The 26,353-nt window shown below is 40.3% G+C and overlaps 1 protein-coding gene across 2 annotated transcripts; it reads right to left on the bottom strand.

Annotated features, from left to right (window-relative positions):
• Nucleotides 1-1,665: 1,665 nt before the first annotated feature.
• On the bottom strand, nt 1,666-26,330 carry RNF20 (ring finger protein 20). 2 transcript variants are annotated; one of them, XM_067041097.1, is made up of 20 exons: nt 26,236-26,330; nt 24,916-25,070; nt 19,333-19,500; nt 19,065-19,212; nt 18,730-18,912; nt 15,032-15,150; nt 12,668-12,814; nt 12,416-12,493; nt 12,089-12,208; nt 10,781-10,960; nt 9,690-9,825; nt 9,245-9,366; nt 8,753-9,123; nt 7,397-7,514; nt 6,656-6,805; nt 4,887-5,099; nt 4,211-4,336; nt 3,903-4,043; nt 3,050-3,151; nt 1,666-2,796 (listed from the first exon to the last, which is right to left on the bottom strand). In XM_067041097.1, exons 2-20 carry the CDS (start codon nt 25,042-25,044, stop codon nt 2,620-2,622), a joined length of 2,928 nt encoding a protein of 975 aa, XP_066897198.1. In that variant the 5' UTR covers nt 25,045-25,070; nt 26,236-26,330; the 3' UTR covers nt 1,666-2,619. The 2 variants fall into 2 exon arrangements, with proteins under 2 accessions (XP_066897198.1, XP_058928820.1); XM_059072837.2 differs by having other exon boundaries at nt 26,144-26,243.
• Between the last annotated feature and the right edge of the window lie 23 nt (nt 26,331-26,353).

Raw genomic sequence — 26,353 nt, 5'->3', positions numbered from 1 at the left:
TAGAGCACATCAACCCTGATTTTCGTCCAAATTGCCAAGATAATTTCCAAGGTAACAACTAAAGAAAAAAGAATAAGAGACCATCTCAACAAGACCTGAAATGTTTAAAAAAAGAGAGAGAGAAAGAGAGACTCTAGTACTTCTACAATAATCTTTGAAACTGGCATTTATAGGCATTACTTTAAAGAAATCCTCAAAAAAATCTCTCATGGATCTAGGGCAGTGATTCTTAACTTTTTTGGTATTTGTTAAGTTTCAAAATTCCTTTAAGAAATTTTGATTCTTTAAGGATCTGACAAAAGCTATGACTAATGTAAGCACACACAAACAAAATTTCGTATACCATTTGTGGGTATTCCTAAAGCCCATTCATTGACCTCTTCTCTAATGAGAAGCCGGAGTGCACCAAGTCACCACCGTTTTTGGTCGTTATCTAAAAATGACTTTAAGAGCTCCTCCTGTATTGCCTGGACCTGAAGCTAGTTGGGACTAGGGGCTCCCTGCTCTCTCCAGCTAGAGGAACTTCCCCTAAACCCAGCTTCCCATTGGACTCCTGGTTTCTTCCACAACATTCCACAGGCTCCAGGGTCCCCTGATGCTGGGCAGCTGGCTTTCCTAGCCAAGTGTCATAAACAATTAATATCCAAACCCAAACCACTAGCTGCCCAAATAGTCTGTTTGCCCTCACAACAAACTTATGCTCATGCTTGCCTTATAAGAAGAGAACAGTAAGGGGAAAGTGCCCTATTAATGAATGCAAAGGCACCGTGAATCCTGAAGCAGGGCCAGACCCCCTTACGGATGGCTCTGTGTGTGTGTTGGGTAGGGGGGTGGGAGGATCGAGAGGCCCATGACCTCTTTGATGACACTGTAAGGTTTCTCAGTTAGACTCATTAACCCATTCCACATGACTCTGTAGAACCCATTCCAAGTCCTTCTAATTACAGGTAGTGACCACAAAAGGACACGCAATTTGTCCTTACCCATCTTCTAGGACAGGTACTGATCAAGAAGGGATCCATTCTACACAACCCCTTACCAGAGATATAGAAAACCTCTGGTTTTCTGGTTACTATAAATCTTATACTTCAAGAACTCTAAAACTAAAGTGCCAGGCAGTCTGATACCCTTTGGAAAACAAATCACAATCTCTTACCCCCATAGCGAACTATGAGAGAGAACTAAATAGTCAAACAAACCATTATATTTTAGGCATAATCTCTCCCCAGAACAGATTCAATAAAACAACTGGGAGAAAAGTGCTTCAATTAATCAGAGAAATAAATACTTTAAACAGAGCTAGCCCCTTAATCTAAGTTGATTATTTCTGTTCAAGAGAATTCAATTCTAGGGCTTCCCTGGTGGCGCAGTGGTTGAGAGTCCGCCTGCCGATGCAGGGGACACGGGTCCGTGCCCCCTGGGAAGATCCCATGTGTCGCGGAGCGGCTGGGCCCGTGAGCCACTGCCACTGAGCCTGCGCGTCCGGAGCCTGTGCTCCGCAATGGGAGAGGCCACAGCAGTGAGAGGCCCACGTACCGCAAAAAAAAAAAAAAAAAAAAAAAAAAAGAAAAAAAGAGAGAGAGAATTCAATTCTAAAACAGCAGGTATAAAATCAACTAATACGGACAAATAGAAAAATTTCAAAGGAAAACGTGAACACAAAAGCAAACTGAATCCTGCTTTAATTGAAGCTTGTGGAGTATAAGCTTGTGGAGTATATAAATTGAAGCTTGTGGAGAAATATTACAGAGAATCTTTTGGAAAACAGGAGTCACGACAACCCCTGTGGAGAGGCAGATAAGAGTAATTCATAGCTCACCAAGGCCTCCTTGTATCGAGATCCCAGAGTACCCAGAAGATCTCTTCACCATCTCAGCCCTGTGCCCCATCCTCTCCAATCTTGATTTCGTTATAAGATAAAAGGGGCTATAGTATTTGAAATTATTCTGGTCTCGAGAAATTTAAAGGCATCAATGAGTACGACATTCAAAACTTAAATAACTGTAACAAGAAGGCCAGCTGACCTTAACAAATTACTTAGCTAGTGAACAGGAAATGGATTGAATCATCCTGGACATAAATTTCATTAAGGCTTCAAACTATCCAGGAATAAGTAGCATGATGATACCATTTTATAATCCAAGTTTACAAAAAGTTTACTGCCCAAATCAAGTACTGTTTATGCCTGCAGGCAGCTTATTTCTAAAAGATCACCGCCCACTGCAAGTAGCCATGTGTCTCTACTCTTCTTTGTTTCTTTCTCTGTGTCAAAAATACCATTTTGACTTCTTCAGGAGGAACGGACAATCCAAGATTATACAGTAAGCCTGAAGATGTTGAAAAGTCTAAAAGCAGGAAATACACAAAGCTGGTAGGGAAGACAAATAAAAGTTGTTTCTAATTCATTCTAAAACCCAAGACTTGCATTACCAGTCCTTTCCTCCCGAAGTCACCTAGGTATTAGTGAGGAGAACCTGGACATAACGTCTGTGAAGGGAAGGGGATTGGTTGATGGACAAACTGCCCTGTGGGTGACAGTCAAGGAGAGAAGAGGTAGAGGTCTGGTGGTTAATGACTAAGTCCCTGACCATCCTGCCCCTCTTCTTCTCTTGGCTTGGATTAACCAATGTAGATGCGATGGAAATCATTGGCACCAAAAGCAGCATTACACTTGGGACATTTGCGCTGGCGAGTGTCATAGCGGGTCTTCACACACTCAAAGCAGAAAACATGAAAACACTTGGTGAGTACAGCATCCTTTTTACGCATGTTGCAACAAGGACAGGTAAGGCGTGCCTAGAAAAAAAAGAGATCAGAGTCAGAGCAACCATAAAGGTTTATGACCCAAATGGCTCTTATATATAAGCAAAAAATCCACTAAGCACTAAGACAGTAATAGCACCGCCCCCCCCCCCCCCACACACATAATAAACCATTCTCTGTTACCTTCAAGTAAAGAGGTTCAGTATTTATTATCCTAATCTGTTAGTAGGCCACTGTAGGCCAAAACAAAAAAACACACACAAATTACTGAGGCAGTTTTTCAAACCTTGTAATCCTTAATCTCCTCCATCAGGATCTCATCACATTTGGGTACATTGTCTGGTTTCTTTGTGGTCTCCAGCTTCCTTCGAAGTCTAGAGATGTCCTCCTGTGGTGGGATAGCATACCCATTACATACTCCCCCAGATCTGTCATTTTTGAGAAAAATTAATTGCTCCAACCTGAACTTTCTGTTGCAGAAAGAAAAGACTTTCTGTCCTTTCATGCCTAACTATATTTTAGGAATGTAGAGAATTGCAAATGACAAGTTATTTTCTTTTTTTTCGGAACAGGCAACCATAATCATATCACCAAACTTCAGTTGCATCTAACTACTGTCAGTTCAGTTCTGCGAAACTCCAGTCTAAGTTTAAAGGGATTAAATTTTTAAAAAAGAAAAAAGATGAAAACTTGACAGGCCACCTTATTCTTATTTTAAGGCAATTAGTTTTTAAGCTGAAGACAGATTGGATCAAAATTTACAGATTTATAGATAAGTATAGAAAGGCATCATGAGAAACAGTTGGCGTGCAAAAAATAGAAAAATTGTAGAAGAATTTAAAGAAGAACTTTAAAATTCTCTAGTGTTTTTTTTTGCTGCTACTTCTTTACGATTTCACGAACTCATTCATTTAAATAAATAAGTATTTGTTTCATGCCCATTAGGTGGCAGGCACCATGACAGGCTTTGGGGATAGTTTTCAGTGAAGAAAACAGACTCCATCTCTTCACTCAAGGAACTTACAGTTAAATAGGAAATGACATACTGATACGATAGATCAATGACTCTTTTATAACATAGGTCATCTTAGAGCTCAGAAAATACCTAAAAGGCAAAAAGTGAAGAAAAAACAACTGACCTGGGCCCGTTTGAAATTGAACATATCTTTTTCTTTGGTGACACTGTTCTCCACAATCTCATCCTGAAAATCATGTAGCTTCTTCTGAGCCAACTCCAACTGTGCTTTGAGGTCATCTGCAAGCTGGGCTGCCTCCATTGCCTATGAAGGATGTATGAACAACATTAACTTATCACCACTTATTTCCAGTGAGACAAAATGTTACCAAGCCCAAGGAATAAAGTGAACCCGTAATTTCATCAGTGTTAAACTTATTTGTTCCTCTGAAGACTAACTGTCACTTTAGACCACAGAGTAATTGATCATACCTTGCGTTTATTCATCTCTAAGGCTTGGGTCCTAAGACCCAGCTCCTTCTCCCCTGTGCCAATGTTGCTTTGTAACAGATGCTCCTTCTCTTCCAGTTTCCTCACTACCTGTAACTGGGCATCAACCTTAGAAGAAGGAAATCACATTTTAACACAAACAGGAAGGAAAAAACCAAAAACCTGACTAGGCTCTGTTAATCCACAGGCCCACAAAAGAGAATCTTTTAGAAAACTCGAACTATTACTGATTTTATCCATGAACCCTTCAAATTACATGCAAGACTATGATAATTCACTCATCCCAATGTTCAGATGTAATCAGGTAACCACTCTTACAGCTTCTCATGCAGCCTTCCAGAAATTTTTAAGATAAACAGCACGTGCACACAAAGATATACACATTTTTAACACAAACGGGATAAATAGATGAATCCCTTAATGATATATTTAAACATTTTTCCTTATTAGCAGATCCACTTTTGTTTAAACAGCTGCACTGTACTCCTCTGTAGGGATGTATAATTTATCTACCAGTACACCCTAATCACGTACATTAGTTTGGGGGAGTTTTTCCTATTACAAAAAGTGCCACAATAATCATTTTTTTACTTGTATCTTCATGTAGAAAGCACCCTATTTCAACAGGATTCTGGAAAGCTCTTTTCATTCTAGTTACCTGAGTCTTCAGAGTCAAAACCTGGTCTGCCAGCTCCTCCTTCTCTTCTTTCAGCAGCTTATGGATCTGATTGGACTTGATACGTTCTGACATGAGCTTGAAATTTGCATCATCCTTCTCCCTCAACTGCTGCATCAAACGGATATTCTGCTCCTGCATGTCTTCAAAGGCCTGGCCTGTGACATCCATCTCAGAGAGGAGAGCTTCTTCTTCCTAAAATAAGAAAGAAGAACCTTCATTTTAATAGAATCTTCTAACTCCAAAGAAATGCACACAGTAACTAAACTTTCCTACTGTTGTTATGGAAATAACCTAGTGACAGAGAAGACAGTTTTAAGAAGATTAGTTTTGTCACTAGGTTAGCCCTAGGAATCTGAAGCCATTGGCATTGATTGTTGGTCTGATGCTCATTAACTGATCCATATTTGAGGTCAGCTGAAGCAGACTAAAATTATACACACCATAATCTAGCAAACTGATCAAGTAGGAGTTGGTTAAGAAAATTTCTATCATAAAACCTCACATTTTCTCATACTTTTCCACAATTATCATACTGACTTGAATCTACAGACTTTTCAACTCTGAAAACATCTGTTTCATAACAATCTGATAGGTGAAAAAGCGAATGTCAAAATAGTTTTAATTTACATTTGTCTTATTATAAATTACACTGAGCATCTTTTCATACATTTAAGAGACATTTGTCTTTCTATGAATTATTAACATCTTTTGTCTATTCTTCTACTGGGCTTTTGAGTTTTCTTCCCTATCATTTTTGGGGGATTTTTAAATATATATCAGAAAGATAAGCCCTTTCATGATAAGAGTTAGAAATATTTTTTCCAGGTTTCTCATTTACCCTTTGGCTTTGCTGCCATGTAGAAGTTTTGTGTGGTGTTTTTCATAAGTCAAAATTATCAATCTTATCTTTCATATTTTTTAGACTTTTATTAATAGTTAGAAAGGTCTTCTCCACTTCAAATTTAAAAAGAAATATATCTGTTTTCTTCTGGTTCTTTTATGGATTTCTTTAAAATTATACATATGTTCCATTTGGAAATTATCTTAGTGTAGAGTGTTCAAATATATCTCCAACTTTTTTCCAAAATTATTTTGTTTTTGCCCACCACATTTAATTGTCTTCCTTTTTCTTGCTGATTTAAAACTATATCTTTTGCACATATTAAATACCCATGTGTACTTTGGTTTCTTTACGTACCTATATGGTTTTTCCAACCATTTTTGGTATCTTTATTATCAAAAGTTAATAAAATTCATTGGGACTTAAAAATAAAGAAATATATGTTCCTTATGAGAAGGGGACAAGTCTCTATAGTTCTATGATCCAGAAACCACTACAGTCGACATATTGGTTATTTATTTATAACCTATTTGGGGAACATGTTTTTCTTGGTTTCATGTATTTACAATCATAATGTGTATAAAATTTTATATCTTTTTATAAAATTTTATATTCATTACATTCCCTGATTGCAGATCAGCAGAGAAACGATACATCCCTCAAGAAACAGTTTTTGAATAACTGGCTATCCATTTGAAAATAGAAGTAAATTTCCTTCCTCACAAATACACAAAACAAAGTAACTGAAGGATGAGAGACTTCAATGTAAAAACAAACATATAGGAGAAAAAAATAGTAACCAAAAAAAAAAAAAGACTGGAATGACAGGGCAAATTTCACTGTCAATAACTTACTTATCAAGTAAAATTTACTTAAAAAGCTCATTAAATAAAGAAAGTATACCCACCTGCTTGGCCATGGCCAGCTTCTTCTGCAGGTATTCTATCTGCTCCTCTACTGCCCGGATCTTCCTCAGGGCATCTTCATCAGCCATTTTCTTGTTCTCTTTTTTCTCCTTATCCTCCAGATCTTTGAGTCTTTGCCTTAAATCTTCCAACTATAGGAGGAAAGAAATCACACAAAAAGAAAAACAAAACAGCTATAATACAATTTCAAAAATCAATTAATACTGTGCACAGATGGAGGGCCCATAACACCAAAAGAACCTTTATAGGATTATGGAAGGAGATAACTGATACACTAGTGCACCACAGCACAATCCTGCTTTAACCTCACTCCATTCCAACATCACACGCTTCTGCAAGCAGCATTTTTGAGGAGTGCAAATGTACTTTTCTTCAGAATAGTTCTCACCCTTTTTTTTTTCCTAGGTTCCCAATTTTAAAAGAATAAGGCATTCTTCCCAAAAGTAACCAGAAAAAGAAAATCAGTATGACAATGATTTACATGGCACAAAGGGGAACAAAAAGTTTGAAAAGGTTACTCCTATTCCCCGTAATTCTGATATACCTTACCACCTAGTGGAAAATCTGGAAGTCTCTATATTAGATGGTCTTTGAAAGGGAAGACAATGTTGCTAAGTCTTAAATTCTAACTTTAAAGAAACTACAGCCTTCAGAAGTGTGAAGGAAAATCCCACAAATGGAAGATTTTGACCAGAATGACAGGTAATGGCAGATTAGATTACCTCTCCCTTAGACTTCTTCTCAGCTGCCATTAGCTGAACCTTGTCTCTCTGTTCCTTTGGGGCAGAGCGGTACATATCTAGCAATAGTTTCATCTCCTTTTGGCTCTCCTGTGCCTTCCTATGATGAGGGTGGTAGAGGGGAATGGTGAAATGAGAAAACAAAGGGCATCAGAGCAAGGGAATTTTGAATTACGCAAAATATTTTACAACAGTTCTATTTTACACTTTATATAAGACATCTAAAAGACAAAACTTTTGCACAAACTATCAAGAGATTTCTAGATACACTCAGAAAGTATAGAAAAGTTGTATAAAAGACTCATTTCTCCCGTCAGATCAACTTCTCCAACATAGTTATAAAATAAACACGTATGGCACTTGTTAAATAGGCAAAGTTCTGGGGCACCACTCTTAGAAACTGAGACTCTGTAGGTCTGGAATGGAGTCCAGGAATGTATTTTAAGTAAGTCACCCAAATGATTCTGATACCACACTTGGAGGGGAAAAAAAATTGCCTTAAGGAGAGCAAGAGGAAGAGAGAAAAAACGGGAGAAAATTCCAAGTTTAAAATATGCTGCTAATCCTAGGTTTGACAATTGAGTGATTAACCGTCAGCTAAAGGCTAAAACTTTATCTTAACTAAATTTTCAAATCTCTTAACTATCTTTTTATATACCAAAGAAGTTCAAATGTTTTGAGCACAGCAGTCCCTTAAATCCAAACATCAATAAAGGCTCAACCATGACCAATGGGGAGCAAGAAGGAACCAGTTCTATCAGAAAAGATACGGCTGAGCAGGATGAGAAGTGGCCATATGTGAGATTATGGCAGTGTTTCTTGACTTAAAGGTCTGTCTTACCGTTTCAATGCCTGTAGGAGTAAACCTCCTAGAAATCTCTTAAAATGATCTGATATATACACAGACTACTTAACTGTCAGGCAAAGAGATCAATATTGTTCAAGTTATAGCGATACATATTCTACCTACTATAATTTAAATTATAATTAATGCCAACAATTTGCCCAAATCTAGTAAACAGCAGTATTTATTTCCAATAACTCTCATGAGTGTTACCTCAATCGTGACATCCTTTTCCTTAATTTGGATTCATGAAGAATAAGGCTACAACAATGGGGTTTACTGAGACCTGATCACTGAACCAGACTATACAATAGCCACACAGGCCACTGAAGTTGTATACTTGATCAAGAATTGAGACCACATTAATTGTACATTTAGTTACACCTGATACATTACAATTATTGAATAAGCCACGCCATCATTCAAACATTTCACGCACGATGTCCTAACCTTAGCTTTTGAGTCAGAAAAGTTACTCTAAACATTGCTCTTACTTGAGTTCAATCTTCAATTGTTTGATAATTTCTGCTTCCTTTTTCCTTCCATCATCATGTTTCCCTTTCTCTTTATCCTTAGCAGAATCTCTCTCTTTTTCTGACTCTTTTAGTTTCTGTTTCTCTCGTTCTCTCTCCTTTTCCTTCTCCCGCTCTCTTTCTCGCTCCCTCTCTTTCTCCCTCCTTTCTCGTTCTCGCTCTTCCTCATCGCGTTTGGACTTAATTTCGTTGACTTCCTCCTGAGATGCCTTCGATGCGGTGGACGGGGCAGACAAGTCCTCAGGATCTTGTTTTAGCTCTGCAGGCTCATCCTTAGGGTCCTCAGTACTGGACTGAGACTGCAGGAGGGCACTTCCGCTGCGCAGCCGTGTCTGGGAGGGCGGAGAAAGGAAAGCAGCACCCACACTTATGGTGACCACACCACTCTCCTCACCCCAAGACAGCTTTGCAAACTTCACAGAAAATAATACTTATTCTCCTTCTCCTGGTTACCTTGTTCAGGTCAGACTGGGCTTCTCTCAGTTTCCGCTTATACCTTAGGACCTCCCCTTTCAGCTGGTGATTGTGATTCTGGAGGCTACTGATGAGGTGGCGCATCTCCCGGTTTATGGGGCCTTAAATACAGCAATAGCAATGTCAGGAAGAACTGTGACAGGGGCAAAGGCACAAGGAGAGAAAGTGTAGAACACATGAGGGACCTCTGAGAAACAGGGAGAATTGACAAAAGGAAGATTCCTTCTCAGAAGATGAAAACAAAACTGGCCAATCTGAGTTAAAAAACAAGCGCCCAGGCTGTAAACCAAAATGAATGACAGGATTTGAATTAAGGTTCTTTAGGACTTCTGAGCTCCCTAACAAACCCTGGTGACTGCGCTGTGTCTTTCAAGGAAGGCATGTGCAGCAGACGAACTACAGGGTGGAGCCAGAGCAACTGTACCTGCTTGTTCATTGGCAGCAAGGGTCTGCTCAAATTCTATCCTCAGCATCTCATACTCCTTGCGGACCTGGGCCAGTGTATCTTCTAGCTGGATCACTTCGGTCCTCAGCTTCTTATGAAGACTAACCTCATCTCGCTACACACAGAAAAGGGAACCAATCAAAAATTCTTATCAAAATGTGGACACGTCATCATATTCTATTACTGTTTCCTAAATTTGATCTATAAGGATCAAGATCCTTATCTATGTATATAGATCCTTGATCTATAAGGATCTAAGAAGAAAAAGAAAAAATATCAAGAAAAGAGGGATTACTCTGAAAAGTTCCAGTTCAATCAATACTTGATGAGCACCAGACAGCTGCAAAACACTGAGCTGAGAACTAGCAGGAGACTCAAGAAATATAGGAAATGGCTCCTAACTCTGAGAGTATTACAATTTGGTTGGAGAACTAAAGAATAAAACAGTATATAAACAGTAAAGTATGATATACTCGACTTTTTGGCAGACATACAGTAAAAGACAAGCTACTATAAACATAACCTTAAAGGCAATGGAAAATACAGAAGTGAACACATGAATGAAAGTTTCTGCCTTAAAAAAATTATTTACATATGCCATTATATGATATAATGGCTTGTAAGCAGTGATACAGCTTCTATACACTATTCTCCCCCATGCACATAAGACTCCATAAACTATTTTTTTTTACATCTGCTGTTCTCACTGCTGGGAATGCCCTTCTACTATTTTTATCTACCAGTAAACTTGTATTTATCCTTAAGAGTCATAGTGCACTTTGGCAAGTGGAATCAGGACGGCTCCACAGTCAAATCAGATGTTCTGTCTCCTTTAACACTGCACCTTTTGGATATGCTCTATTGCAGCGCACTGCATTCTACTGGATTCTGTTCTCCCCACTAGACTGTAAGATCTCTGATGGCAGGATGCCCACCATCTAGCGGAGTAAAGACCTACAGACACTCTATAAATGTTTGCTGAATGAATAAAAGATTGAGCATAAGAGAGTAAAATTATAAAATTTATGAGGGAGAAAGCTTATATACAGAAGACAAAGCTAGGCTGTTACCTCAATGAGCTCAACTTGGCGTTGGTGGGTCCCCCTGGTGCCATGAAGCAGGGTCCGAGCCTCATCCAAGTGGGCTTTCAACTGCAGGCTCTCATTGTACAGGACAGAGAACTGTGACTGCATGCAGCGATATTCTGGAGTCTCCTTGACCACTTCCTCCACAGCACTCCGCAATTCCACCTTAGGAGGGCCCAAAGTAAAGTCAGAAGCAGAATCTAGGAGGCTAGCCTGGAAATAAAATCTTAAACTCTCTGATGTCTTGTGCAATTGAGACAAACTTTATGAAATCTATCTACCTATTCCTCTAGTTACATAAAATCTATCATAACTTAAATTAGACCCTCCAAGAGGTGGTACCTGGTACCTGTATTCTTCCACCCAAGGACTGTTCTAATTGATACATGTTTTACATGATGTGTCAACCTAGATCCAAGGACACTAGAAGAGCCCTGTGAAATCTGTCAGATCTAGGGACAGAGAAGAGTACTATGAAATTTGTCAGGATACTTATTTTAAGAACACAGTTGAGGACCCTAGCCACTAACTTGTTCTCTTTATTGACAGTCACAGAGAAAAATATTTTTGTTATTATATCAAAAATACTTATGTTTCTCCTAAGTAACTGTTTACTTTAATTACCCAAACACTTCAACTGATTCAACTCAGGTTGTTTTTGTTCTTTTTTTTTTTTTTTTTTTTTTTTGTTCAAACATCTTTATTCATATATTTACCTAGAAACAAATCAAATTATAAAAGATGGGTGGTTGTGACTGAAAGAGGGGTGGGAAGACTTTCGGAATCTACGTTCTTCCCCCCAGGAACCAGGGAGAGAAAATTCTAATGGGCAGGTTTGAAAACCAAAAGGATCACTGACCATGTTTCTTTCTCTGTTTTGGCAGTTAGAAACTGCGGAGGCAAATTCTGTGGCCCACATTTGGCAATTACTGACATGGGAGTGGCCTACGTACTGTAGCTACATGCTTCTTGCATGTATCTTATATACAAGCCCCATTTTTAAAGCCCACTTTGGATCCTCACCCTAGTTCACCCTACTCCTCAATTTTTCTCAACAATTCTTAAGTTAGTGCACTTCGACTCAGCCAATGTATTTTTGTAGGTTGCTTTAAATCCTTTTCAGAAAAGGCAGGGTACCAATATTAAATATATATATATATATAACTAAATAAATGGATATAGCAACAGAACTTACATTTTTCTTTTCCGTAATAAATTATGACGGTTCACAACACACGTGAGTTGATCAGCAAAACGTTTCATTTTACTGCCCCTCAGAGTTGTGTCTCCTACCTTCAGCTTTTCATTTTGTGTAGTGACCTCCTCAAAGTCTTGCTGAAGTTTATCCAGCTCACAGTGACGGTTCTGAGCCAACTCTTTGTTCTCCTCAAGCTCTGCGTTCATTTCCTCAAACTGGAGAAAAGGAGGAAATAGCAAAATGCGAGTCAAGAAGAGGGATTTCTAAATCATTCCCATTCCTAAGCTTCCAGCTCCACCGATCCACTCTTCTAGCAAAAGCCCACGTTGTCACTTGTGAACTTGGGAACACAATCCTAAGTACCTAACACAATACCTGACACCAGGTCAAAAAAACACACCCTCAGGGAGTCGTGACTTTACCTTCCGGGCATTGATAGTGATTGTGCCGCCATAGAGACTGCTCCCTGCACCGTATACTTTATAACCTTTTGAATTCACCTATGGAGAAGACAAAGATTCTTTAGTGAGAGACCCTGAAATTTTAGGCTGATAACCAAAGTACTTTCAAAGAAGTCCATTTTTTCTCCAAGTGCTACTACCCAAGTCCATCCTTTCTGAGTAGACTCCTTAAAAGGATTCTAGTCTTCAACCTACGAATAAAACAGCACTTGCCCGTTCTAGGACTTCTACTAAGTGTCGATTGAGTCGCTGTTCCCTCTTTCGAATTTTGTCAATATCCCACTGCAGGTCATCAATCATGGACTCCAGGACAGATACTCGTGACTCGGCTGTCTCCACTTTACTCTGCAACTTGGCGAACTACATCCCAAACAAAGGTGTTCAGAAAAATACAGCAAAAAAAAAGACCAAGTTAGAAAAGGAATGCCTTATATCCCAAATCCCACAAAATTAACCCTTGCTTATGGGTCATTAAAGAAAAGATTTAAGTAAAAGCTACTTCACCCTCTTCCCAACACATGAGTATAAAACTGAAATCACAGGTTTAACAGTTCTGGGTAAGTCACAATCATGAAAACTGTACAAGTCTATAAGAACTCTCACAAAGAAAAGACTACTTAAGATTCAATAATTTTTCTACCTCTGAGAAGCACCATTTCCCTATATAGACCACAAACCCATTAAAAAATATGTTTTTTAAGAGACAAAAGATAACATCCTTGATTTTACCAGACAAATATTTTAGGAGATAAAAATTCAAATTTTTATTTAGAAAAGACAGCTATCTTTACCCTCTACTTTCCCTTCCCATATTCCAACAAATGATAATCCAAAGAGAATGGAAGGAAAACTTCCATTCTCTTTTTCAAGCTGAGTCCAGGGCAATCTAGAATCAGATGCTATAAGGACTCAAAAATCTATGTTGTTTTCTGCTTATTTAGGAGATATACACAGCTAATGCTATTTAATACTCTAATTATAAAACTGTTACATGTTCACATTAATCTACACATATCTTTTGTGTTGGTTTTTAAATATGGCCCCCAAATTCTTTGACAGTTCTCCCAACAAAAGGTGAGGTCACTGTCCCCTCCTCTTAAATCTGGGTCAACTTTGGTGACCCAGTGGAAATAATGCTACATAACTTCAAGGCTATGTCTGAAAGGCCATGCAGGTTCTGCCTGATATTCTTGAAACACTCATTCTCTGGAAGAAGTCAGCTGCCATGTTAAGAAGTCCAACTACCCTGAAACTTCCACGCTGGAGAGGCGACACTCCAGTGGACAACTAAGACGAGCTCTTAGCTGACAGGCAGCATCAACAGCCACCCATGAGTTGGGAGTTCCCTAGTGGCCCAGTGGTTAGGATTCAGTGCTTTCACTCCCGTGGCCCAGGTTCAATCCCTGGTCAAGGAACTGAGATCCCACAAGCCACGTGCCATGGCCAATAAAACCGAGAAAACAAAACAACCAGCCATGAGAGCCATCTTGGATATCAGCTCAGCTGAGCAGAGTAACATGTCTCTCCAGCTTAGTAATGCTAAATGAGATTTGGGAAAGGGCTGGTAAAGGAAGACCTTTTCACCTTGGTAGCACCTAGCTTATGCCTTAAAACAAGACAAAAAGTTATACTGATTTTTTTACTACACTCCAATTTCTTTATAAGCACCACTATACTCTAACCCCTTTGAAGGTTGATGAGAAGTATTAATAAACCTTCCAAAAGGATTCCCAGGCAACCAGCCCAGCATGCACCTTGGCACTGGAGTTTAGGAAAGAGGGCATAATGAAGAACATAGGCTTTGAAGTTAAACAGACCTACATCCAAATCACAGTTCAATCACTTTCTGGCTGCGTGCCCTCAGACCAGTCACCAATTTCTTTGAATTTGTTTCCTTAGCAGTAAGATGAGAGTTATTTGACCATGAGAGATAATGTTCGTAAAATACTTAAGTGCTAGGCACTAAGTAAACCGTTAACTATTAACTTACCAATAAGCATAAGAGTTGGGTGGTCAAACTAAGGTAGGTCAAATTTCAGCAGAAGGCTTATCACCACATTGTCTCAATCATTTTATACAATAAACAAACACCCAAATCTTGACATAGTTTGGTCAGGGCACTATTTGTGTCCAAGTTTGGATTGAAAACCCACATTCTTCAAGTTCGTAGGTCATCATAAATGCAGTATTTCCTACTGCTCCATTCTCAGATAAATTTCTACCAACCTATTCCTCAGTAACATTGTACATGGTCTTTTATATTTGGAGTAATTTAATATTTGGGGGTTTGGTGTGTTGTTTTGCAAATCTCCATGATGGTAATTCTTCCTAAAAACTAAGATCCTAAAATGTCCACTTAAACAGAGGCAGAGTCAAGGGAAAACGTTCAATTATTTCCTTTCCTTAACCTTTACTCGGATTTTGATTTCTCAGAGCTGGTTGCTTTAACCTGCCCTGTATGCTCTTCAGTATAAAACCAGGCTTTCTAGAGTAAGACGATGTTTGAAGCACTTAGTATTCTGAGTCAATGTCTGCCACAGGCCACTGGAAACTGCCATCTCCTTTCTGGTCAAGTACCTCCTGAGACATGGTGCAATGCTTCTCCTGAAGGAGGTCTGTCAATTCTTGTAGCCTCAAGTCCTCTTGTGCAAGGAAGGAATTCAGCTCCTGCACTGCTTCCTCCACTATCAGATTATCTGAGGGAGAAGAACTGCACTTTAGTTTAGCATCTATAGTGTCAGATTTTACAACTGTGTATCCCACCAAAGCATTAATGTGCTATCTCACTTTACTTTCCTGAAAACTTCAAGAAGTAGGCTGGTTTTTATCATCTTCACATGACAGATTAAGAACCCAGGCTTGCTTAGAGGACTTAGTCCTTCATTAAAGCACTTGCTTAAGGAAATAAGTCAACTTTGTGCTTCTGTAGAGGTAGACACGGAGGCAAGGTCACTTAACGCCCATCCCTTTCTATAAAATTAAAATGCCTTGAGAAAAGAAAAGGAGAGGTCCTTTAACTTTATTCAGATAAGGCACAATCACCCAAAACAACTGCATTTTAGAATTGTAGACAAGACAGAAGTATCTCTAATCAATATCAGACTTAATAGCAATAAAATTCTATTTTCTAAGGCTATCACAAATTCCTATTATTGACTAACACCAACATGAAGCATCTCTCTGTTGGGAGAGAAGGGAAGTGCAGGGCAGGAAGCAGTAATTTCCTTGTTCAAATGAGCACCTACAAAATCATGAAGAATAAAGACAAGAGCATAGAATTACTTATCATATTGTGGTATACTATGCCAGAGGCACTCCTGAGGCTCAAAACCCAAAGCGTAAAAAAAAAAAAAAAAAGGCATGAAGAACCTAGGGGCAAGACGGGAATAAAGACACAGACCTACTAGAGAATGGACTTGAGGATATGGGGAGGGGGAAGGGTAAGCTGGGACAAAGTGAGAGAGTGGCATGGACATATATATACTACCAAACTTAAAATAGATAGCTAGTGGGAAGCAGCTGCATAGCACAGGGAGATCAGCTCGGTGCTTTGTGACCACCTAGAGGGGTGGGATAGGGAGGGTGGGAGGGAGGGAGACGCGAGAGGGAAGAGATATGGGGATATATGTATATGTATAACTGATTCACTTTGTTATAAAGCAGAAACTAACACACCATTGTAAAGCAATTATACTCCAATAAAGATGTTAAAAAAACAAAACAAACAAACAAAACCAAAGTGTGCAGTATTATTTACAAAGAAGTTAGTAAATCTACATAACTTACCATACCAAATTAGTATGTTTAAAATCAGAGTCACAAATACTATAGCTGAAATCCGAATGTTAGTAAATGAAACCACATACTCTCGGGTTATATACTGCCCCTAGAGACAGTTATCAGGAAGTAAAATTGCCACCACTCTTAGAAACATAATGCAGGTTGGTCATGCGGTGGCTTTCATGGTTCTCAACCAAGATTACCCATCAGAATCACTTGTGGAACCTCTAAAATTAGATACCTAGGACCCATCCTATACCTACTAAATAAGAATAAACATGGGCAGGGCCAAAAAAGAGTATGCTCCGAAAACTCTCAAAGTGATTCTGATTCATAACCCAAGCTAAGAACTAGTGGCTGAATTTTAGTCCTCTTAATATCTTAAAATATTGAGAATAAGGCCCAGAATACAATAAGAGCTCAATAAATATTTAGTGAACCAACAAACAAGCTGATAAATGTAATTCTTTTGAATCAAGGACCAAATAAACATGAGGAAAAAAATGAACTGCCAAAAGTTACAGTTGATGCTACAATTCATACTTTATACACCTTTATCTCTTAGAATGTTCAGCTTATCAATGGCAATTGCCTTTTATGTTATAAATAATAGCTTAGCAGTTTGTAACTTGTAATGAATGTTTTTATTTTTTAACTTAAATCCTACCTTAAAATGCATGCCATCAAAAAGAATAATTTTAAAGTACTGTTGAATGCGTTACTCATTTTAGTTCCTTTTTTTTTTTTGCGGTATGAGGGCCTCACTATTGTGGCCTCTCCCTTTGCGGAGCACAGGCTCCGGATGCACAGGTTCAGCGGCCATGGCTCACGGGCCCAGCCGCTCCGCGGCATGTGGGATCTTCCCGGACCGGGACACGAACCCGTGTCCCCTGCATCGGCAGGCGGACTCTCAACCACTGCGCCACCAGGGAAGCCCAGTTCCTTTTTAAATACAGCAATTCCTTTACTTGATATTCATTTAGAAAATCAAGTTTCATAACGACATAGCCTCTGCATATAGCATATTATCTGGTATACCATGCAAATTGTATAAACCATAATGCATATGGTATAAACCATGATGCATATGGTATATCCGTGTGGCATATTACTAACGTTTAATAATACCTTCTAACTATTCAAGTGGAGCCAAGGGAGAAAGAAGTAACACAGCTCGGTTTACATTAGGTGACAGGGAAGATTTATAGCCACTCATTCACCATTATGTAAGCACCCACTAGACACCAGAAACAGTGCTAGAAAATGGAGAAACAAAGAAGAGTGAGGCAAGGCACTGCACCAAAAGACATAGCTTAGCTGGGAACACACAAATAGATGTAATATATGAACACAAAAGTCTGGGAGGACACAAATAATATTGTTTACAATGGCTGTCTTTGGAAAGTAAGATGGAAGGACTTGTGTACTGTACTTTATGTGATTTCTGATTTGTATATCTTAAAACAAGTATCTGTTATCCAAATAATAAAATACAGAAATACAGAAACACTCTATTGGAAAAGCAAAGGAAACGTCTGCCCACAAAATATTCACGTCTTTAATATGCCTCTTCTTTTAATTCTATTGATAATTTAGCCCAAGTATCTTAAAAAACAAAATTACAGAGTAAGAAAATTCTTATTTTCCCAGCCAATGGTTCAATCTCCACTACATTCGACATATTTCTTTCAGAAATGAAAGGTTAAACATCTTAATGACAATCAGAGAAATTAAGATATTACAACTAGACCAGGATTATTATTTAAAGCATGAAATCAGGGCACTTAAGAAGATGCAACCTGGACTTCCCTGGTGGCGCAGTGGTTAAGAATCCGCCTGCCAATGCAGGGGATGTGGGTTCGAGCCCTGGTCCGGGAAGATCCCACATGCCGCAGAGCAACTAAGCCCATGCACCACAACTGAGCCTGCGCTCTAGAGCCCATGCATCACAACTACTTAGCCTGCGTGCCACAGCTACTAAAGCCCGGGCATCCAGAGCCTGTGCTCTGCAACAAGAGAAGCCACCACAATGAGAAGTCCGCGTACCACAATGAAGAGTAGCCCCCGCTCGCCGCAACTAGAGAAAGCCCGCGTGCAGCAACGAAGACCCAACACAGCCAAAAATAAATTGATTTAAAAAAAAAAGATTCAATCTAACTACACAAATACTTAACTACACTGAACAAATATGTTTTTGCATTAAATCTAATTAGTAACATAAAATAATACTTTTATTTCAAATAGACACTTTTCCATCCCTATAATATTTTGTTTTATCTTTTTAAACACTGAAATCTAACAATTCTAAAGCCTGAGTCAACTCTTTTTGAAAACATTAGAGATAACAGAAAAACAAAAAAACAAGGACATATGAAAACTGACTCCAAGAAATTTAATTAAAAATAAATATGTAAGTCTGAAAACTACAAACTAGCATACAAAGGTGAGTTCCAATTTCTCCCCCTCTGCTTCCAGTCTCCTGGTTTTTGCCTCACCTCCACTGTTCAGCTTCCGTGATAAGAGCTCCACTTTTTCTTGCAGTTTATCATAGACAGTCACAATCTGGGACACAGCTCGGCGGGAGGACTCCACGCGCTCCTGCAGCTGAGATTCCATCTCTTCACTGGAACTGCTGGCCAGAGTAGCAAGGAAAGAGAAAGCTGGCTCTTGCCCTTCCCCTGAGGACACAGGGGGAAAAAAGAAGCCCCTAAAATTATAAAACTGGAAATATCAAAATCTATTTTTTCCCCTCAAATGGAGAGCCTCAAAGCAAAGCTCTACTTCAAACACCCAGAAAGCAGGAAGTGTCAAATCCGCCACCCACACTCACCTCTCTCTCGGTCATCTTTCCGTTCCTGATTGCTATCAGAGTCTGGTTCCGGCTCAGGCACAACAAGGGCTTTTCTTTCTGTGAGTAGGTCTCCCAAACCCTGCTCCAGATCATAACGTTTAAGGATGATACGGATGTTTTCATCAAACTGGAGGAGGGAAGGTACAGTTACGAAAATACAAAAGGAAACAACTTCGGAAATAAAGAGACTGCTAAGGAGAACTACAATGCTCAGATAAAAACCTGAGTACATTAACAAGCTAGCTACCTGACTCCAGTACCGGTTGACGATCAACAGTGAGGCATCATCGGTGGCCTGTCTTCGTTCCAGTTTTTCAATGTGCTCACGGAGTTCATCTTCAATGGCTTGCCGTTGATCTAGCATTTCTGCCAGTTTGCGATTTTTGGCTTGCAGTGTTCGAATGTCTAACTCCTCCTGCCCCAGGAAACCAGTCTTATTAATCTCCATAAAGAAATTAGACAAATCAGTGGTTAAACTCAACAGGGGCTAATATGTGCATTACTTAGTTCCTATGAATAAAGCTATTTATTAATAAAATCTTACAGCAAATAATGGGATAAGAAGTAGGAGAAGAAATAAATAAAGGTAAAGGTCTGTGATGATGGGAGGAAAGAATGACACACACAAATACACTAGAACCTTGACTTCACCCAGCTCACTGTCCTAGTCACATGTACCTCCACAAAATACTGCTACTGTGAGGCTCCACCCCCCAGCTAGATCACTCTCTACCCCAATCAGTCAGCTATCTCCTAACCACTGCCCGTCATTTATTCAAGACTTTGACAACCAGGTCCTTCTGTATCCCAGTCCCCGTCAACACATCTGGTGACTTCAATATACATGTGGACATGTACTTGTGTGGACAAACCATCAAATCCTCTAGGATCTACACTGTTAGCATTTTGAATTCCTTAACTCCAATGATTACTTCCTTCACTGTGCTTCAGCCAGACATTTCAAAAGCCACATCCTAGACTTTTGTCATTATCTGGAACTGTGTCACATCTGAAATCTTAAATTCCAACTTTCCATTCTTTGAATAAAACCATCTTTCCAGATAGCTCATGCTCTTATCTCAATATACCAGTCTTCATCTGGATCTCCAAAATTTTGAATTTTCTCCTTTCTCCTCTGTCTCCACTATCTTCTATACCTAGACTATACCCTATAATACATTCCTTCAAACTCCTGCCTATCAGGCTCCTCAAGTTCTCTGCCTTTAATCTTTTTATTCTACCTCTGCAAACAAACCCCAATCTGAATTAATCCATGTATTAGACTATTCCATTCCTATACCCAGTATGCTGAGATTTCTAGATAAGGTCATTAAACCAGGGAGACTGGTGCCTTTATAAAATGAATTCTAACTTGAGGAGATCTTATCATTTGTCCGGAAATGTTTATTTCTGGATCAAGTGATCTAGCTCCTATTCTACAGAGGCAACGTCAAACTACCAAACCCTGTCTCCTCTCACATCACACCAAGCAGGTGACTTGGCCTCCGTTTTAAAGAGAAAACAGAAACCATCAGATGGAAAGTTCTTCAATTTCCCATCTCCTAAACCCATCCACACAATTTACCAACTTATGCCCATATTCTTAAAACCTCAGCTTGTGCTGAGGATCCCATTCTCTTCAGTTTCTGCAAAACCGTCACTCCATCAGTAATTGTGTACCCCTCTCAGTATCTTTAACCTCTCTCTAAGAAAAGCTGGTGGGGGGATGAGGGGTGGCAGGGAGGGCGGGAGAACCTCAGACAAAGAAACAGCATGTCGAAAGGATTACAGTTTTACTTTACTTAGAAATTAATGAATATTTTAAAGTAAGAACCATTTATTAGAGCACCAATTTCTTGTTTCACTTTTATTTTCTCTCTTCCATTTGGTTAAACAGTCTTGATACACCAGACCAGTCAACAGCTTCCCAACTGTACCAGTTTATGAATACTATTAATAAACTATATCTTTAACCTCTTTTCTGAGCATCACCTTCCCCTTCTTTGCTCCACCTGAAACCTGGATAAGAACAGTTTCCCTGCAGGCTTCTCCAGTGATGGCTGTTTCTCTCCCACACACTTTGAAGCCCTGTGCCTGGAGGCAGGTGGGTGTCCTCCTTGTTCTCCACTGCCACTAAGCCATTATCCACTTTGCTCCCTAAATCCTCCTAAGTTTGCAGCTCATGCCATTGGTCTGGACCACCTGCCACCATGCCTTGCTGCACTCACCTACAAATGCCCAGGTCACTTCCCCACATTTCCTGAAGATTTAGCACCCGGCTTGTCATCACTCTCTCCAATACCACTCATGTTGTACTTCTTACTGATTTCAATTCCCATATAGATGATCGTTCCTGTATCTCAGATCCTGTATCCTGACCTCCTCTCCTCCAATGATCTTGTCCTTTACCTCCCTCAGTCACCAAACTCCCAGTTATTCCTATTCTTGCTTAGCTGTACCTGGATGTTCTCTATAAACTCAATTTCAAACAACCCATTCTCTACAATTACCACCTGCTTTTCCAGCTCACTCTCTCTAGTTTATCAACTCCAACAATTCTTCAACTCCTCCAGGATCTATTATACAATCCCCTGGTCCTATACCTTCATCCTGTACCTGTGTCTTTCACTCCTCTCACTTCCTGACTTCCTTACCAAACTTAAATTCCATGACCAGTCACACTGTTTTATAACCTTCTCCTCCCCTGCTCCATATTTGTCTGCTAAAAACCCCAATCCTGGTAACATCCAACTCTCCACCTACATCCATGAAGCTAAATGTGACTAGAAAAAATAAAGCACCACGCTGACTGGCCTCACTTTAAACTCATGCTCACAGACTCAGGGAGGTCCTCAGTGCTGCCCAGCAGCCCTACTCCCTCTCTTTAGTCCATTCTCTCTTCAAGATGACTAATTCCTACCTTCTCCTGTCTCTTCGCACCTCCAAAACTTCCTCCCCCATCCTCACTCTCAGGATGAGTCTTGCTTCTGATTTCACTGAGAAAAAAACAGAAGCAATCAGAAGAGCATGTCCACATCCATCTCCCACAACGCTCACTACTGCCCTGCTTACATCTGAACCCACATCCCTTGCCTTCCTTCTTGTCGATAAACCGTCCCTCTCATAGTTAAGACCCATTCTCCCACTTGTGCATCATATTACATTCTTTCTTCTATTCAAGAACATCACACCAGTAACTGTTTTCTTTTCCTGCTACATCAACAACTTTATCCTCTCTAGCAAATCATTTCATCCATAAATAAAAATGCTGTAATATCTCCTACTTTAAAAAACAAATTAAGAAAACCTTCCCTCAACCCCACATTTCCCTCTGGCTAAGGCCCCATTTTCTTTGTTCTACTTTACATCAATACTCCTCCAAAGCAACATGTCTGCCCTCTTTTCCCTAATTCCCCTCCTCTCATATTCTCTTAAGTTCACTGCAGTCAGGCTGCCATTGCCGCCACTCCACCAACACAGTTCTTGTCAAGTCTCCAGTGAAATTTCTATGGCTAAATCTAAAGTCTCAGTTCTCCCCTTGCTCCACCCATCAGGAGCACCTGATCAACTCCTTCTTGAAACACTTTCTTCTTTTGACTTCTGGGACCCCACTCTCTCTTATTCTCCTCCTACTTCAATGGTCTCTCTTCAATTAGTCTCTTCTCATCTCCTTGACGTGAAGGGTTGCAGTGCTCCAGGGCCCTGTTCTCAGACTTCTTTATCTATGCTCATTCCTTATGGGAAAGCCTATAGTCTCATGGATTTAAATATCATTTAAAAAATAATGATTATTGGGCTTCGCTGGTGGCGCAGTGGTTGAGAGTCCGCCTGCCAATGCAGGGGACACGGGTTCGTGCCCCGGTCCAGGAAGATCCCACATGCTGCAGAGCGGCTGGGCCGGTGAACCATGGCCGCTGAGCCTGCGTGTCCGGAGCCTGTGCTCCACAACGGGAGATGCCACAGCAGTGAGAGGCCCACGTACCGCAAAAAAAATAAAAAATAAAATAATAATTATCAAATGTACAGCTTTAGCCCAGATCTCTTCACAGACTGCAGATCACCTCATCCAACTACCTATCCACTCACAGGTCTAATAAATACCTCGTTTCAAACTCATGATTCATCCCCCACAGCTCCCAGAAATCTGCTCCTCTCATAACCCTCCCTAGCTCAGTTAGTGAAAACTCCATACTTCCAAAATCCTGGGGTCATCGTGCCTCCTTCCTCTCATATACTTCACCCAATCCATGAGCAAATCTTGTTGACACTACCTCCACAGTGGCCCAAGCCACCGTGATCCCTCAAGATTACGCCAACAGCCTCCTACATGTAGCAGACACTTTTGCGCCCCATGCCACGATCTGTCAGCCTTCCAGGCTTCAGCACACCTCCGGTGGACAGCTCCAGTCACCCTACCAGTGTCCCACTTCAAGCATACCTTGCAGTGTCAGTTTTTTGCTCCACAATCTCAGTTTGTTTACTACAGCAACCTCAAAGTGCAAAGGAGGAGTTATTGCCTTCAAGGCCAACCTTCAACCAACTGGGGCCGGGACCAGTGGATACATGCCCCAGCTCCCCACCCTTAGAGAGGGACAGTGGGAGGGAGGAGAGGGAGAAGGAATGGGTGAACAATTCTGCTAACTGAACTCCTGCTTACAATCCTTGCTCCCCTACAGTCTATTCTCCAAACCTAAGTCAGAGCATGTTACTCCCCTGCTTAAAACCTTCCAGCAGCTCCTCATGGCCTTCTGAATAAAGTCCAAAATGGGACGTGTGTTCGGTGCTTCCCTTAGCACATGTGGTTATCACTGTGAAGAGCACATTTCCCACTCTATTATGACAGTCTGTTCCCTTCTCAGTGCCAACCTACAAACTGAAGTCCAGGGGCTGTCCTTAGGGTAAAGCACAGTGTCTGGCAAATAACAGATTCTCAACAAATATTTATTATTGATGAATAAATGTCCTTGGGATACATGACGTGAGACAGTACCAAGACAAAAATCATCTCCTGGCAACAGGAGGCTGATAAACCCCAGACAACTTCAGAAATGATACTTATCAATAGTTTACTCTGAATGTTCCTATTATTCTCTCTGATCCTCAATTTTGAAGAGTAGATGTGGTTTTGTAGGCTATACAAATGTGAAGCATTTTTACACCATACCACCATGGCTGAGTTCCAAAATACAGACTCCTGACCTATTATAGTGAGCTTCTGATGTCTAATGGACATATAACATTACTATAAGCTGTTGCTGTATAACAGTCTAATAAAACTGTCAACTCCATAACAGCAAGGACAATATCTATTTTATTCACCATTATAGCCACAATATCTAGCCCAATAAAAACTATTAATAGTACATTACCATGTTAAAGGTAATATTCCTTAACAGGAACACTTTCATATCATCCTCTCAAAAACCCAGTGAGTTAGGTCCTATAATTACATTTTACAGACAAGGAAATAAGAAGAAACTCTCTCAGTGATTTTGCTACATTGCTTCTTAGTACCTGGCACCTAAGTTTTCAGTGAATGAAAAATCAGTGTATAGCTCCCTCACTGCTAAATACCTATAATGCTAAATACCTCAATGCTGTATCAGGGACCAGACTCTTCAGAGAATATAAACATACCTTTAAAAATAAAGATCAAATGTCATTATATTTCTTCTTCAGAAATGAGCAATGCATCATTTCACCTACTTCTGGCTGTTTTATTTCCCTCTTCTTTTCAAATCAATTTCCCTTACTCCAGAAGGCTTCCATAAATTATTACTTTCAGGTTGCCACTGACAGAAGAAGATCTCACAGCATTGTTTCCACATACCGTTGAAGAGACACCCCCGAGCTTAATTGTTTCCACCGTGGTCCCTGAGTCTTCAACAGCTGTCTTCTTCTCCGGAGGCATAGATGTGCCAGGCTCTACAGCTGCTCTTTTATTTCCAATTCCCGACATCTTGGCACAAGATGATAGCTGTTTTCCTGGAGAGAAAAAAAAAAGACAGAAACTTAGGTAAGTTTTGCAAAGAGAACTAAAGAGGGTCCATCGATGATGTAAAAACTAGCAGTTTTTCTGGCCAATCCTTTAACCTGGATCCATTAATTCCACACTCAGCAACAGGATCCTTAAGTTCCTCTTGGAAAGAGAAAAATTGTGGAGTAAGAGTCACAGCTGAATTTATGGAACTACAAATTTCTAAATAGGATGCTGCTAAGAAATAAGACAATGGGCAAAGGGTGAAGAGACCAAGAAAAATTTCAAGAATCTCATTTCCTGAAATGTGAACATCTGAAAAGTTCAGTTTGATTAGAAGAGAAGTTAATTCTATAGTGTTGGGAGAATCAGAGAGCTGAAAGAGACCTGGGAGATGTCTACTAAATTATTAATACTGGACAAGTCATTTATCATCTCTGAGCCTCAAGTTCCTAAACCAGAAACAACAACAATATAAGCTTCCTATACTCCTTATAGGAAATAAGTAAGTACAGAAATAACTCAGCATATGCCTAGCATGAAGTATGCACTCAGAAATGCCAGCTCTCCTTTATATATTTGCAGTTTCTTCTCTATTTCCAAACACTCTCCCCACGAATTTGTGCAACCCTGTGGAAGCTAGACCTGGGTGTGAATCCCAGTTCTAACTTTTAGGGAACCATGCTGCCTTGGAAGAGTGAGTTCTCCATATGCACAATGCAAGCGAACAGATATTCTGTCCGCCCTACTTGCCTCCCAAGGTTTCGGAGCTCAAAGGAGACGGAATAGATGCTAAAGCACTTTGCAACTTTAGGAAATAGCCCTGCCATCAACGAGACTACACACTACTCTGCTTCCAACTCAAGCTCCAGGAGGAGGGTATCGGTGGCAGCAACCCGAGTGGGACCTCGCCTGGAGAGAAAGGAGCAGGACAAGGGCCTCAATCCTACTCGAGAGGGGCCAAGGACCCCAGCCTCCGGATGGGCCAACTGCAGGCCCCGGAGAGGGAGGCCTGGGAGCGGGAGAGGGTGGAGATCCCGTTGCCTGCAGAGTCCCGTCCCACCCTTGTCAGAGATCTAACCCGAGTTCTTCCAACTTGCGCCACCCGGGAGCGGAACTCTGGGCAGTTATTCACCAAGGTCCGCGCAGCACTCCCAACCTCTCACCCCTTACCTGCAAGCGAAGACCAAGCGAGGCTTCCGGGAGGCGGGGCCAAGGAGAGGAAGAAGGGAAAGAAAAGAGGAAGTCGCTTCAACTTGGCGCAGGGGACCACAAGACCCAACCGGGCGGA

The sequence above is a fragment of the Kogia breviceps genome, chromosome 8 (genome assembly GCF_026419965.1).
Source record: "Kogia breviceps isolate mKogBre1 chromosome 8, mKogBre1 haplotype 1, whole genome shotgun sequence".
In the NCBI taxonomy this organism is placed as follows: Eukaryota; Metazoa; Chordata; class Mammalia; order Artiodactyla; family Physeteridae; genus Kogia; species Kogia breviceps.
This window is presented reverse-complemented; position numbering and strand designations above follow the sequence as displayed.